At 37.4% G+C, this 21,340-nt stretch overlaps 1 protein-coding gene across 2 annotated transcripts in view; it reads right to left on the bottom strand.

The window, feature by feature from the left end:
• MICU2 (mitochondrial calcium uptake 2) overlaps positions 1 to 21,340 on the bottom strand; it is a 182,682-nt gene that overhangs the window by 43,133 nt on the left and 118,209 nt on the right. For both annotated transcript variants that reach the window (XM_020968774.2, XM_078147081.1), the window contains exons 5-6: positions 11,382 to 11,429; positions 8,488 to 8,570 (exon numbers count right to left, since the gene is read on the bottom strand). In XM_020968774.2, the coding sequence (XP_020824433.1) occupies positions 8,488 to 8,570; positions 11,382 to 11,429 (131 nt within the window). The remainder of the gene's footprint in view (positions 1 to 8,487; positions 8,571 to 11,381; positions 11,430 to 21,340) is intronic.

Below are 21,340 nucleotides of genomic sequence, written 5' to 3'. Positions count from 1 at the left end.
TAGACTAAATGCCTGAATAGTAGGTAAGTATACACACACACACACACACACACACACACACACACACACACACACACACACACACACATATATATATATTTTTGTATGTGTGAAGACATAGAATATAAGCCAAATTCTGATTGAGGTGCTTATGGTGAGTAGTCTTAATTTTCTTAGCAAAGTAACAAAATCAATGCAACTAGGATAAGAAGAGTAACTGTTGACAAATATTTGCATGAAATGTCCCTCTAAAATCCCTTTCTATCTACTCTGTTATCTCTGTTAAGTGCTTGATATTTAAGACATATAAAGAAACAATATGTAAATACGTTCTGGGTCCTCTTTTCTTTTTCCTGTGTACTACTTCACTTGGTGATCTCATCAGCTCATACATGGATTTAATTACCATCTCTATGCTGGTGATTCACAGATCTACCTATCATTCCCCAACCTCTGTGCTGACATCCAATCTCACATCTCCAATTGCCTTTCAGACATCTTAAACTGGATGTCCAGTAAATTTTAAACTAGACATGTCTAAAGCAGAACTCATTATCTTTTCCCCTAAACCTTACCTCACTCCTAACCTTCCTATTACTGTAGAGTGCAACCTCCTCCTCCTAGTCTCTCAGGCTTATAACCTAGGAGTCATCTTGGACTTCTCACTATTCCTCCCACCCCACTCCACAACATCCAAGCTATTATTAAGGCTTGTCGATTTCACCTTTGCAACATCTCTTGAATACGACCCCTTCTGTCTCCTGACACTGCCACCACACCGGTGCAGGCCCTCATCTCCTCACACTTGGACTACTGCATTAGCCTACTGGTGGGTATGCCTGCCTTAAGTCTCTCCCCACTCCAATCAATCTTCCATTTGGCCAGGTTTTCCTAGAACACAGGTCTGACCATGTCATCCACCCAACTCAATAAACTCCATTGGCTCTCTCTTGCCTCAAGGATCAAATACTAAATGCTCTGTTTAGTGTTCAGAACTCTTCACAACCTAGTCCCCTCCTACCTTTCCAGTCTTATTACACGTACTCCCTACAAGTTACTCTTTAATTCAGTGATATCGGCTTTCTTGCTGTTCTATTAACAAGTCATTCCACCTGTTGGCTCTATCTTCCATTTTCTCTATCTTCCATACCTGGAATGTTCTCCCTCTTCAACTCTGCCTACTGACTTTCTTGGTGTCCTTTACTTCTCAACTAAAATCCCATCTTTTACAGAAAGCCCTTCTCAATCCCTCTTAATTCTAGTACCTTGCTTATGTTAATTATTTCCTATTTATCCTGCATATAGCTTGTTTTTATATATTTGTTTGCATGTTGTCTTCTCCATTAACTGTGAGCTCCTTGAGGGTAGGAATTATTTTTTGCCTACTTTTGTATCTCCAGCACTTAGCACTGTGCTTAGCACATCACAGACACTTAATAAGTGGTTATTGATTGATTGTAAGAAAAAATAGAAAAAAGAGAACTATTTCCCAATAGATATGTTGTCAAAGGAGATGAACAAATGGTTCTCAAAAAAATTGCTAATTGTAAACAACAATATGAAAGAATGCTACAGATAATTTAAAATAAAGAGAAATGCAAATCAAAATAACTCTGAAGCTTTATTTCTTATCTAGCAAACTAAGGAAGATGACAAAAGACGGAAATAGTATTGTGGAGGCATTATGGAAAGACAAGCATATTAATTCACTATTGGTGGCACTGTAGAATGGTCTAACCATTTTAGAAAGCAAACTGGAATTATGCTAAGAAAATGACCAAAACGTCCACATCTTTTGACCCAGACTCTATTAGGCATGTGCCTCAAGGAGATAAAATATAGAAAGATCTCATATAAAGCAAAATATTTATAACAGCACTTTCTGCAGTAGCAAAGAACAAGTTGATGTCTATTGATTGCGGAATGGCTAAATAAACTGTGGTCCATAAATGTAGTGGAATATTACTATGTTGTAAGAAACAATGAATATGAAGAATACGTAGAATCATAGCAAATAAGACTTGTATGAATGGATACAAAGTGAAATAAAAACCAAGAAAACAATATACACAATGACCATACCACTGCATATGAAAAGAACAAAAAACCTCCAACCATAACAACAACAAAAATGAGTGCTTTTTTGTTATAACAATCCAGGTTGACCGGAAGGATGAAAACAGAAAATGTACCTCCTTACCTTCTTTACATAGATGAATACTATGGGTATGGAACACTGCATAAACTGTCAGATTTGTTTGATGTGTATGTTAGTATGTTAGAACTACGTTCCTCCTCTTTCTTTCTTTTTTATATTTTGTTATAAAGGGTGACTTTTTTTAAAATATAAATTTATTTATTTTTAGTTTTCAACATTGACTTCCACAAGATTTTGAATTCCAAATTTTCACCCCATCTTGCCCCTCCCCCCCACCCCAAGATGGCATGCATTCTGAATACCCCTTCCCCTAGTCTGCCCTCCCTTCTATCTCTCCCTCTCCCTGTCTTATCCCCTTCCCCTTCTATTTTCCTGTAGGGCAGGATAGATTTCTGTACCTCATTTCCTGTATTTCTTATTTCCTAGTTGCATGTGGAAACATTTTTTTTTAAACATGTGTTTTTAAAACTTTGGGTTCCAAATTTTCTCCCTTCCTCCCACCCCACCCACCCTCATTGAAAAGGCAAGCAAGTCAATACAGGCCATACATGTGCAGTTATGCAAAACACTTCCATAGTAGACATGTTGCGAAAAACTAACTCTATTTCCCTTAATCCTATCCTGCCCCCCATTTATTCTATTCTTTCTTTTGACCCTGTCCCTCCTCAGAAGTACTTCCTCCTAATTACCCCTTTCCCAATCTGCCCTTCTCTCTATCATCCCCCTGCTCTCTTGTCCCCTGATAAGACAGATTTCCATACCCAACTGAGTATGCATGTTATTCCCTCCTTAAGCCAAATCCTATGAGAATAAGATTCCTCATTCCCTCTCACCTTCCCCTGTTTCCCCTCCACTGTAAGAACCTTTTCTTGTCTGTTTTGTGAGATAATGTACCCCATTCTACCTCTCCCTTTCTCCTTCTCCTAGTATAATCCTCTCTCACCCCTTAATTTTATTCTCCAGATATGACCCCTTCATCTTCAACTCACCCTGTGCCCTCTATCTATCTATCTATCTATCTATCTATCTATCTATCTATCTATCTATCTATCTATCCATACATACATATAATTTTTCCCCTCCCACTACCCTAATACTGACAAAGGTCTCATGAGTTATAAATATCATCTTTCCATGCAGGAATGTAAACAGTTCAGTCTTAATAAGTCTCTTATGATTTCTCTTTCCTGTTTACCTCTTCATGTTCCACTTGAGTCTTGTATTTGAAAGTCAAATTTTCTATTCAGCTCTGGTCTTTTCATCAAGAATGCTTGAAAGTCCTCTATTTCACTGAATAATCATTTTTTCCCCTGAAGGGATTATACTCAGTTTTGCTGGTAGGTGATTCTTGGTTGTAATCCTATCTCCTTTGCCCTCCAGAATATTATATTCCATGCCCTGCAGTTCCTTAATGTAGAAGCTGCTAAATCTTGTGTTATCCTGATTGTGTTTCACCATACTTGAATTGTTTCTTTCTGGCTGCTTGTAATATTTTCTCCTTGACCTGGGAACTCTGGAATTTGGCTACAATATTCCTAGGAGTTTTCCTTTGGGGATCTCTTTCAGGGGAGATTGTGGATTCTTTCAATTTCTATTTTGCCCTCTGGTTCTAAAATATCAGGGCAGTTTTCCTTGATAATTTCTTGAAAGATGATGTCTAGGCTCTTTTTTTGATCATGGCTTTCAGATAGTCCAATAATTTTTAAATTCTCTCTCCTGGATCTATTTTCCAGGTCAGTTGTTTTTCCAATGAGATATTTCACATTGTTTTCTAATTTTTCATTCTTTTGGATTTGTTCTACTGTGTCGTGATTTCTCATAAAGTCACTAGCTTCCAATTGCTCTATTCTAATTTTTAAGGAAGTATTTTCTTCAGTAATCTTTTGGACTTCCTTTTCCATTTGGCCAATTTTTCTTTTTAGGGCATTTTTCTCCTCATTGTCTTTTTGGACCTCTTTTGCCATTTGGGTTAGGCTATTTTTTAAGGTGTTATTTTCTTCAGTATATTTTTGGGTCTCCTTTAGCAAGCTGTTGACTTGTTTTTCATGATTTTCTTGCATCACTTTCGTTTCTCTTCCCAGTTTTTCCTCTACTTCTCTTACTTGCTTCTCAAAATCCCTTTTGAGCTCTTCCAAGGCCTGGAACAGATTCATATTTTTCTTGGAGGCTTTGGATGTGGGAGCTTTGACTTTGTTGTCTTCTTCTGGTTGTATGTTTTAATCTTCTTTGACACCAAAGTAAGATAATATAGTCTGACTCTTTTTGTGAGGTTTGCTCATGATCCAACTACTTGAGTTTTAAACTTTTTGTTAAAGTAAAAGTCTACTTCCAATATGGAGAATGTACTGTCCCAAGCTTTGGGGGTTTGTATAGCTGTTTTCAGAGATACTTCTAGGGACCTGTAAATTTTATTCTTCCAAGGTGGTATGATAAGGGTCGAGGTGTTTACTCTTTTCCTGGCCTGTGCTTTGGTCTTTGAATGACCCGCCACAAGCAGTCTTTTCTTTCTTGGAACTGTGAGGAGGGTTTCCTCTTCATCACCACTATAAGCTCCACCATGCCAGTGCTCCTCCTCACCCCAGGACTGCCACCCAGAACTATTACCCAGATCCAAGCACAGACAAAGCAAGAGATTGCTGCCTCAGCACTGGCAAAGAGATCCCTGCAGTCCCTCTCTGATTAGCCACTTGATTCCCCCTCAGTCAGTGGGCTGGAAGCTCAGGAGGCAGCCACCGCTCTGACTCTCACGCTCTCCGCTGTGGAACTGGCTCTGACCTAGCTCTTCTCTTACCGAAAAAACAGACTTTTCCCACTGACCTTCTAAGTTGTCTTTGGCGTTCATGGATTGAGTAGTCTGGAAACTGCCACAGCTGCCTGTGATTCATTCCTCTGAGGCCTGCTCCAGGTTTGCTGCGGCCGCGTGCCCACGCTGCGCTGCGCTGCGCTCCCAGCCCAGCGCGATACACCTTTCTGATCAACCATCCAGTTTGTCTTGGGCTGGAAATTTGTTTTACTCTGTCTTTTTGTGGCTTCTGCTACTTTAGAATTTGTTTAGAGCCATTTTTTTTACGGGTATTTGGAGGGGTTTGGGGGAGAGGTCAAGCAAGTCACTGCTTTCACTGTGCCATCTTGGCTCCGCCCAAAGGGTGACTCTTGATAGGCGGCAGGAGAGGGATATATTTGGAAATAAAGGTGGTATAAAAAGAAAAGTCATCAAAAATTAAACTGAAAGTATATAGACAAAAAAGAAGGCCATCATTGGAAAAAAAAATACTAAACAACATTTGTCCAAATGCAAATCCTGGGGGCAATCAATTGGAGACATCCTTCTAAGCACACATAGAACCTTTAATGACTACTCTGAGTCTGGCCATTCAACTAGCTCCACATCTAATTAATTTTATTATCATCTAGGCTATATCTCATCATATTTCCCACAAAACCAGTACGAGATATTTTAGCAATTTTTCTGGGGGGGAGAAGGGGGTAGGCAATGGGGTTAAGTGACTTGCCCAGGGTCACACAGCTAGTAAGTGTCAAGTGTCTGAGGCCAGATTTGAACTCAGGTCCTCCTGACTCCAGGGTGGTGCTCTATCCACTGTACCACCTAGCTGCCCCCGCAATTTTTTTGTTGTTAAAATTTAAGTAAACTAAATCTACAGCATTCTATTCATCTAAGTTTAGTAACCATTTTAAAAATGGAAACAAGGTTAGTTAGGCCTTCCCTCTAGCATTCCCCTTCCTTCTGGGTCCCTCCCTCCTCTTCTACCCACACACATTTAAACTGCACATTTTTGTATTTGTAAGCTATACCAGTAAGTACAAACTCTGGTCGACTGCAGCAATCTGGAAAAGCTATAAAGAACTGGGCTCTGTATATGTCAAGAGTGCTTCCACATTGATAAAATCATGGATCCCTGAAGTACTGAGATAAGTATATTGATGAATATAGCAAAAAGATTTTCTGTAATTATGAAAAATTACATATTACTTTTCCCTCAATCTACGAAGCCCTTTTACTTTGACACAGAAAGAGAACAAACTTATTTGGTAGCACTTGATCTTTACCACACTGTCATTTACCATCTAGTATCAGTATTCCAGACATTTGCAAACTGATATGATACTATTTTTCTCCTAGTATTTACTTAATTTTCCTTTAAAAATAAGATGAGGTACTACATTGAACCTTTTCCTATTCTTAGGTACTTTGCTATTCCTTCGTGAATTCCTAAAAATGGTTCTGTACTTACAAATGGTTCTATAAAAATCTGAGCAAATTTCTTATGTATTTTCAGGTACTTATGAAGTCCTTTAAATTAGCTTCTTAAACTTGTTAAAAGTCACTTATAAAGGTGCTTAAATTTTTTTTTGTTTGGCTCCTGCCTATTTAAAATTACTGATGTCCATTTTAAAATCACCTACATTGTGGCTTCCTTTATGGCAAAGGAGGAGGAAAGCAAAGCAGCAAAATTGATCAAGGGATTGCAAAAGTCTGATGTTTATTGCAATCTTCCACACCCACAGAACCTACTTATATAAAGCCCTACTTGGTCCCTATTTGGGCCTGATTGGCTCAGAATGAATGTAAATAACAATTGTTTCTGTTTTTGTCAGAAACCCTGAGGGTCTTCCCCTTCCAGATCTATTTTTTTTTAACTTAAAGAGGCCATTCTTTGCCTCATTTTTTTTAAAAATTAAGCCTTAATCACTGAATGGATACTGCCTCAGTCAAACTGAGTCCAGTTACAGACCTTAACTTGAAAAGGCCAAGGTCCCCTACTGCATCCTGGGCTATCTGCAGTTGTCCTGATCCATATCTGGCCACTGGACCCAGATGGCTCCAGAGGAGGAGAAAGTGAGACTGCTGACTTTGCACAGCTCCCCTCACTTAAATCCAATTCACTTGCATGTCATGGCATCACCTCCCTGATGTCATTGTCCTCTTCGAGAATGAAGGACAAACAGCAACAACTTATATAAATAAGGGGTAGGTGCCTTTTCACATTTCTTCTTTAGGGCCAAGCTTGGTCATCATCATATGAGAGCACTCAATTTTAATTTTATTGCTTTTATTTTCATTTTATATTGTTATAGTCATTTTTGATATCGTTTTCCTAGTTCTGCTTACTTCAATCAATCAATAAGCATTTATTAAACACCTACAATGTGCCAGGAATTGTGCTAAGCACTGGCGATAGAAAGGCAAAAAACAATTCCTGCTCTCAAGAAGTTCACAGTCTAATGAAGACAATATGTAAACAACTATGTCTAGGTTAAACTGGAGATAATCAACAGAGGGAAGGCACTAGCATTAACAGAGATCAAGAAAGGCTTCTTGTGGAAGGCGGGATTTTAGCTAGGACTTGGTAGAAGCCAGGGAAACCAGAAGTCAGAGATAAGGAAGTATGGAGAACATTCAATGGAAATACAAGGAGTCAGGAGACAGAGTGTGTCTTGTGGGAGGAACACCAAGGATGCTAGTGTTATTAGATTACAGAGTATGTGTGTCTGCGGAAGTGATATGTAAGAAGATTAGAAAAGTAGTAGGGGTCCAAGTAAAGAAGGGTTTTGAATGCCAAACAGAGGTTTTTATATTATATTTGATCTTTGAGGTGACAGGAAACCACTGGAGTTTATTGAGTAAAGGGTTGAATAAGGGTTGGATTTGTACTTTAGGAAATGGAGGATGGTCTGTAGTAAGGAAAGACTTGAGGCAGGGAGATCAACTAGGAGGGTACTGCAATAGTCCAGGCATTATATGATAAGCATCTACACCAGGGTAGTGACAGTGTTAGACAACAGAAAGGGGAGTATATGAGAGACGTTACAAAGCTAGAATTGATAGGACTTGGCAACAGATTAGATATGGGGGTGGTGGTGAGAGAGTGTGAGGAGCCTTGGTGATTGTGGGAGGATGGTGGTACCTCCAGTAATGGGAAAGTTAGGAAGAGGACAGGGTTTGGGGTGGTGGTGTGAGAATGAGTTCAATTTTAGACATGTTTAGTTTAAGATGGTCTATGGGACAGCCAGTTTGAGATGTCACACAGGTAGCTGGAGATGTGAGTCTGGAGTCTTCTCTGTATTTACTATATTCATTATTCTTTAAGTTTACAATCACTTTTCTAAAGGTTATCCTCCACTTTATTTAATTTCTAAATTTTAATAATGACAGTTCTTGATACATTTATTACCCACTCAATAAGCAAAATTTTATTTTTCATGAACAGACAAAATGTCAACAGTAACATGAAAGAATACTTTAGAATATCATTTTTAATTCTTATGAGCAAATCTGAAATAACTTAAAATAACCTGAAGCAACTTACCTTAAAGAATTCATTTTTATCAACAGTCTCATCTCCATCTACATCCAACATCTTAAAAGCAACATGAAACCCAGTGTGGGGTTCTGCAATAATGTGTGAAAAAATATGTTCTTATAAATCTTAATGTGATAAGAATTACTTTCAGGCACAGTTCTTCAAATCAGAAATTAGTTACTTGAACCATAATAGTTAGGGATAGAGATTGTGGACCTATGGTTTCAATAGTATAGAGAAGTCCAAGATGAGGAAACTCATTCTATTAAAGCATGTTCTCTACAATTTATAATCTCAGAGGATTATCTAGAGCAGAGGTGTCAATGCAAAACTCCAAAGGAAGCCCAAACTAGATTAAAATGTAATTGGAAAATGCTTAACAAGATAAAGAAAAATAAAATATAACATAGATAATGTTAATTTGTGGTTTCCTAAGTTAACATGCAGCCCACAGGGATCCATTTCTATTTGAATTTGACACCACTGGTCTAGAAGATTGAAATTAAATGACTTGCCCAGGATCATATGGCTAGTATGTGTAAGAAGTGGGGATTGAACCTAGGTCTTCCTGACTGAGGTTATCTGTTGATTATGCCACTCTGTCTCTCAAGGATTATTTCTTCTCAAGCAAAACCTTCTTTGAAAGCTGATCTTTTGGTGGCTTGGGTCAGGACTGACCATCTTTTCTCTTCTCTCTCTCTCTCCCTCCCTCCCTCCCCTTTTCCTCTATCTTTCTCTCCAAATATATTTCAGAAATCCAGTGGATTTCTGTTTCTCCATTCTTAACTTTCAAATGCTAATTAACCTTTTATGTGAGAACAATTAGGTAAGATCTCTTCTACACCTTACTTTTATACCAATTTTTTTTGTACTGTTAACTCAGCACTGTCAGATAAAAGTGACAGAAAGTTAGCTAAGTTTTGATAAGGGGTATAGGATAGAAAGAGTCTGGGGCAAGGGGACAGGAATGGGAAACCCTCAGTCAGAGGTGAAGGACTTGTCCAAAGTCACAAAGTGGTGAAACACAGAAAAGAACTCTAGTATTCTGGGTTTTGGTCTGTTAAATTTTCTCTTGAAACATGCTAATACATTCTACTCTTCACTTACAAAAAAAAGAGTTTTACTCATTTATGTTTTATTCAACACATAAAAAATACAAGATTATTTATTTTATTCTCTTTTGCTCTATCTATGGCTTAGAAACACAACTCTACCATATTATCTCTGTTCTTTGGCTGTTCTACTGACTAATCTCTATGGTTACATTCTTTTTCCTAGATAAGGGCTTTTTTTTTTTTATACAAAACACTCATAAGTGGCATAGTTGAGATCTAAATTCTGGATCTTTAAGTCCAAATCTAATCCTGTGTCAACCATGCCGTACAGCATTTAGTGGACTGTTTCAATTCAAACCCATAACCTTATCCTGCCCCACCCCATTTATTCTAATCTTTCTTTTGACCCTGTCCCTTCTCAGAAGTACTTCCTTCTGATTACCCCTTTCCCAATCTGCCCTTCTCTCTATCATCCCCCTGCTTTCTTGTCCCCTTCCTCCCCTATTTTCCTGTAGGGTAAGACAGATTTCCATACCCAATTGAGTGTGTGTATTATTCCCTCCTTAAGCCAAATCCTATGAGAATAAGATTCCCTCATTTCCTCTCACCTTCCTGTTTCCCCTCCATTGTAAGAACCTTTTCTTGTCTATTTTGTGTGAAATAATGTGCCCCATTCTACCTCTCCCTTTCTCCTCCTAGTATAATCCTCTCTCACCCCTTAATTTTATTCTCCAGATATGACCCCTTTATCTTCAACTCATCCTGTGCCCTCTATCTGTCTGTCTATCTATCTATCTATCTATCTATCTATCTATCTATCTATCTATCTATCTATCTATCCATACATACATATAATTTTTCCCCTCCCACTACCCTAATACTGACAAAGGTCTCATGAGTTATAAATATCATCTTTCCATGCAGGAATGAAAACAGTTCAGTCTTAATAAGTCTCTTATGATTTCTCTTTCCTGTTTAACTCTTCAAGTTCCACTTGAGTCCTGTATTTGAAAGTCAAACTTTCTTTTCAGCTCTGGTCTTTTCATCAGGAATGCTTGAAAATCCTCTATTTCACTGAATGACCATTTTCCCCCCTGAAGGATTATACTCAGTTTTGCTGGGTAGGTGATTCTTAGTTGTAATCCTATCTCCTTTGCCCTTCGGGAATATTATATTCCATGCCCTGCGGTTCCTTAATGTAGAAGCTGCTTAATCTTGTGTTATCCTGATTGTGTTTCCACCATACTTGAACTGTTTCTGGCTGCTTGCAATATCTTCTCCTTGACCTGGGAACTCTGGAATTTGGCTACAGTATTCCTAGGAGTTTGCCTTTGGGGATCTCCTTCAGGGGGAGATCGGTGGATTCTTTCACTAAATAATCAGTTTTTAACTTCTATACATATTTTGGTCCAGATTACATTAATCTGACAGGGAATTCATTTGAATTTGAAACATTATAGAATCTTAAGTTTCTGTCCAAATATTTAGTTTTGAGGAAAGTATAAAGCATTTATTTAATGCTTACTATAACGCCAGGCACTGTGCTAAGTACTGAGTATACAAAGGAAGGCAAAAATCATAATCCCTGATGTCAAAGACATCACATTCTCATCAGGGAGACCACACACAAATAACTATGCATATACAACAACAACAACAAAAAGTAAAGGTAATTTCAGGGGGAAGGCACTACTAGTGCCTAAAGCAGTGCCTGACAAAGTACATTCTCAACAATATTTGTTACTGCTAATGACATCTTCATATTATACTTTCAACAGTGTATTTCAGTGAACAAAGAAAACTACATTATTTTTGTACGTACATAGGAAGTTGTAGTGTACTTACTGGTGATAACTGTCAGCAAAAATAGATATTCAGTATATGATATCAATCCTGGAAAAGAAACAGAAAATATTAAGTGAGAGAGAACTAGATGTTCACATAATTAAAAGAACATAATTAGAGGGGGCAGCTAGTTGGTACAGTGGATAAAGCATCAGCCCTGGAGTCAAGAGGACCTGAGTTCAAATTCGGCCTTACACACATAACACTCACTAGCTGTATGACTCTGAGCAAGTCACTTAACCCCAATTGTCTCACCAAAAGAAAAAAAAGAATATGATTAGAAAACTAATTGTAAAATCTCAATGATTTTCTTTGAAAATATTTTTATTTTGGTATGGTGGAACATTCATAATGGTAATATTGAGGAACAGGATTAATGCCTTTAATATCATAGACTAATCATTTTATATCATTAATATTTTATGTGATAGGAGGCAGAGGCAAAGTGGCAGATTAGGAATAGCCACCCAGCTGAACTCTCCCAACATTCCCCTCTAAACAACTTTAAAATAACACCTGAAGTTTTGGAGCAGCAGAGACAACAAAAAGTCAGGGTGAGATATTTTTTCTGGTCTAAGAAAATTTAAGAGATGGGCAGGAGACGTCTGTACCACTGGGGAGGGGGTCCATCCAGAGCTCACGCACAGTGGAGATAGCAGTAGAATGAGCATCTTTAGGAGCTCTCAGCCCACAGACAGTAAAGGCATTGGACAACTGGTCAGAAAGAGATTACAGGGAACTCTTTGCTAGCACTGGGTACTCTATTGTTACTACTCTGGCAATTCTATTGCCCACATGTGGTTCTGGGTCACAGTTCCACAAGGGAGCAGGGACCCTGGTCACCTTTCCAAGGCAAAGAGGTGCACTAGTGTGCAGCTGGAGAGGACTAGGGCCCCCTCCTTGGTAAAGACCAGCACACAGACGAGGATAGCAGTGACCATATCTCTCCCAGGATCACACCACCTTGGAAACACCAAAAACTTGCAGACCTCCTCCCTCCTACCCCCTCCCCCCCAAAAAGCCCAAAACAAAACAAAAATCAAAACCTAGCTCTGAAAACAGCATGATAAAGTCTGAAGTTTGGGACAGTGCCTCCCTAACCCTACATGAACAAAGCCCAACTTTAATATAAAGTTCAAAGTCAATAAATAGGCTAGAAAAATGAGCAAACAATGAAGAAGAATTTGACCATAAAAAGTTACTATAGTGGCAGGGAAGATCAAGACAAACTCAGAAGAAAACAACTTGAAAACAGCTTTAAAAAAAGCTTAAAATAAAAATGCTAATTGGATTCAAGCCCAACAAGAAATTTCTAGAAGAGTTAAAGAAAAAGATAAAAGTGGTAAAAGAAAAATTGGGAAAAGAAATGAGAGTGATATAAGAAAATTATGAAAAGAGAATTAACAGCTTGGTAAAAGAGGCACAAAAAAACACTGAAGAAAATAATGACTTAAAAACCAAAACTATCCTAATGGTAAAAGAAGCACAAAAATTTACTGAGTGAAAAGAACTCCTTAAAAAGCAGAACTGGCCAAAAAGAAAAAAAGGCACAAAAATCTCACTGAAGAAAATAATTCCTTAAAAATTAGAATTAGGAAAGTGGAAGCTAATGACTCCATGAGACATCAGAAACAATAAAACAAAGTAAAAAAATAGAAGAAAAAGTGAAATATCACATTAGGGGAATGGGAGGAAATAGGAGGGATTGCAGGAGTGGGGGTAGGCCAAGTAACTGGACAGTAAGATAGCAGGTAGAAGTAAAGTAGAGGAGTTAGGAGAGATAGGAAAAAAGAGATAAGCACAAACATAAAAAAAAGATTAGGAGCAGAATCCCTTAGGAAAAATATATGTTTATATATGTATGTAAACAAACATATGTATGTATATAAGTGTGTATATATATATATATGTGTATGAATATATCAATACCTATATATAAATATATTCATGCTCATTAGGGTGGGGGGAAGAAGGGGGAAAAAAGAACAAAGTAAAAAGTGTACAGCAGAGAACAAAAGAAAATCTACAAGGAAGCAAAGAAAAGATGGACAGTTTTCAACATAACACACAGTATTTAATATATAGGCTTTCTTGAAATGAAAAGTTATTGCTATATATTTTGAATCCTCTCCTATGTTATGCTGTTCACATGCCATATTTTTTTTTCTTATTTTCTATTTAAATTTATGTTTCTTTCTCTTTTCTTATTATGTATTTAAGTTTTAGCATTTGTCTAAGTAAACAAATTAAGAAAAAAAAAGAATTATTGGACTACCTGAAAGCCACGATCAAAGAAAGAGCTCAAACATATTTTAAGAAATTATAAAGGAAAATTGCCCTGATATCTTAGATTCAGAGAGTAAAATAGAAATTGAAAGAATCCATAGATCACTTCCTGAAAGAGATCCCAAAATTAAAACTCTCAGCAAGATTATAGCTAAATCCCAGAGCTCTAAGGTCAAAAATAAAATACTTCAAGGAGCCAGAAATAAACAATTCAAATATGATGGAGTCACAGTTAGGATCACACAAGATTTAGTGGCTTCCATGTTAAAGGAGTGGAGGGCTTGGAATATAATATTCCTGAAGGCAAAGGAGCTAGGTTTAAAACCAACAACAACTTACCCAGCAAAACTGAATGTAACCCTTAAGGGAAAAAATGGATATTTAATGACATAGACAACTTTTAAGCATTCCTGATGAAAGGATCAGAGCTGAATAGAAAAACTGACATTCAAACATAAGGTTCAAGAGAAGCATAAAAAGGTAAACATAAAAGAGTAATCATAAGGCATTCAATAAAGTTAAACTGTTTATATTTCTATATGGGAAGATGATCCATGTAATTCCTAAGAACTTTATCATTATTAGGGCAGTTAAAAGGAGTTTACATACAGGGCATGAGTATGAGTCAATTATGTTGGAATTTCCTCTAAAAAAAAATGAAGGGGGGAAGAAGGGATACATTGGAAGAAGGTGGAAGGGAGAGGTGGAATGGGGAAAATTTTCTCATATGAAAGAGTCAGGCAAAGAAGGACTTTTACAATGGGCAGGGATGGAGGGAAATGGGTGGTGGCAACAGACAATGCTTCACTCACAGGAACTGGCTCAAAGATGGAAGAATATATATACATACTCAGTTGTGTATAGAAATGTAACTTACCCAATTGGGAAATGGAAGGGGAAGGGGATAAGTGAAAGGGTGGGATGATTAATGAGAGGGCAGATTAAGAGAGGACTTTTAAGGAAGGACAGGATGGAGAACGAGAAAGGAGGGTGGGGCAAGAGAAAGTGAGAGACAGAGAGAGAGAGAGAGAGAGAGAGAGAGAGAGAAACAGATGAAAGGAATTACACAGTAATCATAACTGAATGTGAATGGGATGAGCTCACCCAAAAAACAGAAGCAGATAGCAGAATGGATTAGAAACTAGAATCTAGCAATATGCTGTTTACAAGAGACACACTTGAATCAAAGACACACAGAGAGTTAAAATAAAGTGATGGAGCAGAATCTAATATGCTTCAGCTGAACTGAAAAAAAAAAGGCAGAAGTAGCAATCATGATCTCAGACAAAGCAAAAGCAAAAATAGACCTAATTAAGAGATAATCAGGAAAATTTCATTTTGCTAAAAGGTACCATAGACAATGAAGTAATATCAAAAATTTTTTACAGCAAGTTTCTCTGATAAAGGCTTCATTTCTCAAATATATATTCAGTACATAACTGAGTCAAATTTATAAAAATAAGAGCCATTCCCCAGTGGATAAATGGTTAAAGGACATAAATAGGTAGTTTTCAGAAGAAGAAATCAAAGTTATGAATAAGTGCTCTAAAACACTTTTGCTTGGAGAAATTTAAATTAAAATAACTCTGAAGTACCACCTCAGAAATGACAATGTTGGAAGGGATAGGAGAAATAGGTGCATTAATGAACTGTTGGTGGAGTTGTAAAGTTGTCCAATCATTCAGGAAAAGTTTGGAACTATGCCCAAAGGGCTATACAACTGTGCATACCCTTTGACCAAGCAATACCATTACTAGGTCTGCATCCCAAAGAGATCAAAGGAAAAGAACCTATATATGTGAAAATATTTATAGGAGCTCTTTTTGAGGTGGCAAAGAATTGGAAATTGAGGGGATGCTCATCAATTGGGGAATGGCTCAACAGGTTTTGGCATATGATTGTAATGGAGTACTATTGTGCTATAAGAAATGATGAGGGGGGTGGTTTCAGAAAAACATAGCAAGGCATATATGAACTGATGCAAGGTGGAGTGAGAAAAACCAGGTGAAAATTGTGCACAGTAACAGTAATGTTGCAATGATGAAAAATGTGAAAGACTTGGCTACTCTGATCAACAGAATGACTGATGATGAAAAAAATGCTCTCCACTTCCAGAAAGAGAACTGATGAACTCTGAGTGCAAACTGAAATATAATTTTCTCACTTTATTTTTTTTGCTTTTTTTTTTGGCAACATGGCTAATATGGAAATATGTTTTGCATCATTTCACATCTATGATCTTATATATGTTTGCCTGCCTTCTCAGTATGTGGGGGAAGTGGTTAGAGATATGGAGAGAATTTGGAACTCTCAAAATTTAAAAAGAAAAGAATGGTAAAAACAAACAAACAAACAAACAAATAAATAAATGCTTTATGTGATAGCAAAACATTAATTTTACTAATGGGGCAATGAGCTTACCTTCCTTTAAAGGTTTTTAACCTTTCTTGGGTCATACACAACACTCCATCTTCTGTCTGTGTCTTTTCAGTGGCTTTCTGGAATGCTTTGAATGCATTCCTTCATCACTTCTGACTCTTGGAATCCCTAGCTTTTTTCTAAGATTCAGCCCAAGCACTATCTTCTTCTTCTTCTTCTTTTCTTTTTTTTTTAATGAGGCAATCAGGGTTAAGTGACTTGCCCAGAGTCACACAGCTAGTGAGTGTTATGTGTCTGAGGCCACATTTGAACTCAGGTCCTCCTGACTCCAGGGCTGGTGCTCTATCCACTGCACCACCTCGCTGCCCCCCAAGCACTATCTTCTAAATAAGTCTTTTCCTAATTTCTGTAGCCTTCCTTTCTTCTTCTCCTCACCCAAAATGATCCCATATCAATTTTGAATATACTTATGTATGTACACGTTTATTTTCTCCAATACAATGTAAGCTCCTTGTGGGGATCCTCCATTCAGATACCAAAGTGATTTCCTAAAGTGCAGGTCTGACCCTGACACACCTCCTACTCAATAAACTCCTGTGGGTCCCCATCACTTTCAGCGTCAAATAAAAAAACATACTGTTTGGCATTCCAAGCCCTTCGTAACCCAGTCCTCTTCTACTTTTCCAGTCTCTACACCTTACTCCCAGTCATATACTCTTCGATCCAGTAACGCTGGCCTCCTGGCTGTTCTACAAACAAGACACTCCATTTCTTAGTCCTGGGTATTTTCTCTGGCTGGCTTCCATTCCTGTAATGGTCAAAAGTAGTAAACCTCCAATGGAGGAATATTTCTTAAGATGTGTAGTAATTAATCAGAAGTTATTTCCCTTTTTCCAAGAGTTCTTTTTTTTTTTTCTTGGAGGCAATTGGGGCTAAGCCACTTGCCCAGGGTCACACAGCTAGTAAGTGTCAAGTGTCTGAGGCCGCATTTGAACTCAGGTCCTCCTGACTTCAGGGCCAGTGCATTGCACCACCCACCTCATCACCTAGCTGCCCCTTTCCTAGGAGTTCTTGAGGACTTTTTACTTAAATTCCTAAATTGTAAACTATAAAAAAAGTTTTTCTTTGATGTGTAATTTTAAAGTAACAATTTAAAAACAGGGAATGACATTTAATTTGCAAGTTTAAAGTATTAAATACTTTTCAGTAACTGTTCTTTTTATAAATGCCCTACATTTCAGTCTTCTTAAAGCTTTATCAAAGGGCAGATGCTTAGAATGTTATTGCTGAACCATACTGTTTATATAAACACTATCTTTAGACTGTATGATGCTATTTTGACACTGACACATCTCTATATTTATTCAGGCTTTTTTATTTAAGATGGTGTTTCAAAAGAAAATGTTGGAATTTTCCTTTAAAAGAAAAAAGAGTTCACCTTGAAGAAAGGACATGTTCTTATTTTTTTTTTTAAAGGTGAGATGTCCTTTTGGCACAGAGCCTAGCAGTGTTATCAATGCAATCTAGCAATCTGGCAGTTTTCTGTGCTGCCATATTCCCCTAAGAATTAGAGGAAAGCTATTCTCTGCTTTTTTCAATGCAGCTAAGGGATGAAATACTTTGATCATTCAAATAGAATTAGAGCAGTTTTCCCCCTAGGCATTAAATATGACAAAGCATATTTAATTTATTCCTCTTTCATATAAACACTGGATATCTTCAGAAAAAAATAAAGGTTTAATATAGGGAATAAAAAAATTAATAACAAGTAAAAACTCTTTTAATCCAACTTCAAAATAAGAAAAAAGTATGTTAACTAAATATGTCAAAAATGTGAATTGGAATTTTCATTCCAATTATAGTGAAACCTGAATCACACAAGACCAGATTTTTTAAAAGTAGAATTCTATTTATGTAAAATGCTTACCTGTGTGGGGGCCCCACTTCATGACAGCAGCCTTTTAGAAAAGATAAACCTTAAAAAAACTCTTGTATTCCTTTCTTTCTGTTTATTACTAAAATCGCTCTGTAAAAGCTCTCACCATTTCAGTTCCAGACTATTGTACTAGCCTCCAAACTAGACTACCTACCAGCAGTCTTTTTCTACTACATGCCATCTTGCACAACACTGGCATATTATTCTTATAACATGCTGAAATTCCACCCTCTGGCCACATAGCCTTCTACTTCTCCCAATCTATACTAATAAATATTCTGTTTGGATTTATTGTGACTTATCATTTGATCTTGATGTATTACTAATTTTTTCTAGATCATCCTTCCCACGATGATTTCACTTGTCTTTACAGGAAGCCCTGATTCCATGGTCTATCACTTTAATTTTTCAATGATTATTCTTTTTAATCACCTTTTCCCTGACCTTATCTACTTCCAAATCCTTTCCCCTAGGAGGGTAACCTTATCATCAAATTTATGTTCTCATACTGCTGAACTTTATGGGAACAGGTCACAAAATTTGGCTAATTTTATCCATTGCTACTTGACAATTCTTGTGCTTTAGTTTTGCAGACTAGCTAAATCATTCTCCACAGCAACTGTTCCAAACATTTTCCTCTTCTGCATAATTTCCACTTCTGCAAACATTTCCCCTAACTGCATACTACCCCATATGGCTACAGCAAAACATTAAGCCTCACTTAAGAGGCGTGAGTTTCAGAGTTGGTATCTTGCAGGCTAGTGAGCTTTTAGAGATCATGAAATCTAGGAGAGCAGCTGGGTGGGAAATGATGAGGTGAATGCCTTGGGTATCCTTGAATGGTAGAAGATCTTGGAGGAACTCTCCCATGTCACCTGCTCTTCCCCTCCCCCCCAACCTCTCCAACTAGGAGGGAAGGGCCTCAGGGGGTAGTAGGTATGGAAGAGAACTTAACATTCTTCAAGATGAAATCAACTGAAACTCGTATCTCCTCTACTCCTCTTCTTTCTCTGGTTGGAGAAGGGGGATCTTTGGAGAAATTTTCCCAAGTTCTCTACCATTTAAGAAGGGCATCCAGGGCATTCACCTCATCATTCTCTATGTGGCTTCTCTCTTGGACTTAATGATCTCTAAGAACTAACTGCCTTATAAAATGAAATCAACTCTGCAACTCACAAATCCTCTAATAATTTCCAAACCCTACTGTAGGACTTCATCATGCCTCTGTGCAAGATACTCTCTCTTCCCCTTTCAGCTTCATTTTATGTGCCGTTTCTCTCCCGCCCCCCTTACCCCCCCCGAATTAGACTGTAAGATCCTTGAAGGCAGGGACTATCATGCCCTTTTTTTTTTTGTATCCTTAGCACAGTGACTGGCACATAGAAGGCATTTAATGTTTACTGATTCTGACTGACTCATACTTCACCTTAGATCAAGGCTGTCTGACAGGAGATTTCTTAACTTTCCTTCCCATTCCTCATCCCACTTACTCTGTCCTTTTATTCTCTGATCTCAGAAGAGATATCCCTACTACTCACTACTGCAAATCTTTCTACTTGTGCCCTTCATTCAATTTTCTCCCACTTTTTATAGGAAGTTGTTTCAGGAATCATTTCCTCTCTCTTATATATAATATCTCCACTGCTAATAATTCCTTCTGATCTGCCCCCAAACATGCCCTGGATTCCTCAACATTAAGAAATCCTCTCTTACCTCTTCTACCTAATACAGTTACCATGCCATCACTCTCCTCTCTTTTTGCTGCCAAACAAGTTTATATCTGACTTCCTAACTATCTATTCTGTCCTCAGTTTCTTGCAATCTGTTTTCTATCCACAAAATTCTACTTTAGCCGCTTTATCATATGTCACTTTTTTGATTAAAAACAAACCAAAAATAGGCCTCAAATTTACTGACCTCTCTGCACCAAGTGACACTGTTAACTTACCCTTACTACTAGATATTGTCTCCTCTTGTCCAGAGATAATATGCTATCTTGGATCCCTTTCTATAACTCTGTAGTTTTTTTCTCTGTCTTCCCTGGCTATTTGTCTTTTTACTTTATAAGGTGGGTAGTTTACCAAGGTTTTGTTACCAGCCTTCTTTTTTCTCATAAAACTCTCTTCCTTAGCAATCTCATTCACTTCCAGGTCTTCAACTACCACTTTTGTGCTGAAAATTCCCAAATCTGTACCTTTAGTTCTGATCTGTCTTCTTGAGTCCAAACCCACATCTCCAGTTGCAAAAAGGAAATCTCCATATGAATTTCTATGCAGGAGTACAAATTTAATGTCTAATACTGACATTGTCATCTTTCCCCCTTAACATTATTCTGACTTTATTATTTCTGTTAGTCTGCCATATATGAAATCTTGAGAGTTATTTTTGACTCTTTGCTCTCCCCATCTCTCACATCAATCAATTACCAAGTTTTTTAAAATTCTACTTCTGAAGGATATTCCACATCCATTGCCTTTTCTATATTTTATTGCAATGTGATAACCAGACTGGATAACTGCAACTGCCACCTACCAGAGTTGATAAGGGTACAGCAGAAGGACTGCTGAACAGCAGCAAGGGCTATATATGAGGGTTATATATCAAAAAACTTGTAATTTTAAAAAAGTTGACTATATATCATTCTGCTTGTTTTATCTCTGATGTTTTTCATACTTTAAACTTCTTAAAGGAAATACTAAAAAGTAAATTGAAGAAAAAAGATTTTTTCATGATTTCACATTAATGCAATCGTCCCCCAGCATGCCCTGGAACCAAATTCTTCTTTTCATTCAAGGACCAGTTCAGTTGTTACCTTCCCTATTATAGCTTTCAGCTGAAAGTATTCTTTCACTTTCTCATTCTGCTTCTATTTAAAATCCTACTCTGGTGCCTCATCAAGGCATGAAGGTGACCTTGGGCCAGACAAGTGAAGCACAAGATATGGCAAGTTCTACCAAGCTAGAAAAGCCTTGTGCATAGGGATGGTGATGGACAGCCAAGTCTGAGGAACAGCCTATCTATGTTCAAAAGGTTCATCATGAATGATGATTCATTCAGCTGAGAATGATACATTTTTTTGCTTATAAGTCTGGAAGATTATCTACCAAGTTCTGGAAAGACGTGATCTATGCTAGTGAAGTGAACTCCTAGATGAAATTACAGATACTTGAAGTATTAGAATATTTCAAACTCCTGAGCACAGAATATAAGATGATAAATACTTGTATAAATATGATTTTTAAAAGGACAACTAAAAGGCAAAAAAAATACTACTGCTAATATTATCTAGACATGGTTTCAATGTTTTTAACTTTTGATTAGATTTATCTATTTCGATGCAGCGACTGCATTTCATATG

This window comes from Phascolarctos cinereus, unplaced genomic scaffold (genome assembly GCF_003287225.1).
Source record: "Phascolarctos cinereus isolate Bilbo 61053 unplaced genomic scaffold, phaCin_HiC Scaffold_726;HRSCAF=1367, whole genome shotgun sequence".
Lineage (NCBI taxonomy): Eukaryota > Metazoa > Chordata > Mammalia > Diprotodontia > Phascolarctidae > Phascolarctos > Phascolarctos cinereus.
This window is presented reverse-complemented; position numbering and strand designations above follow the sequence as displayed.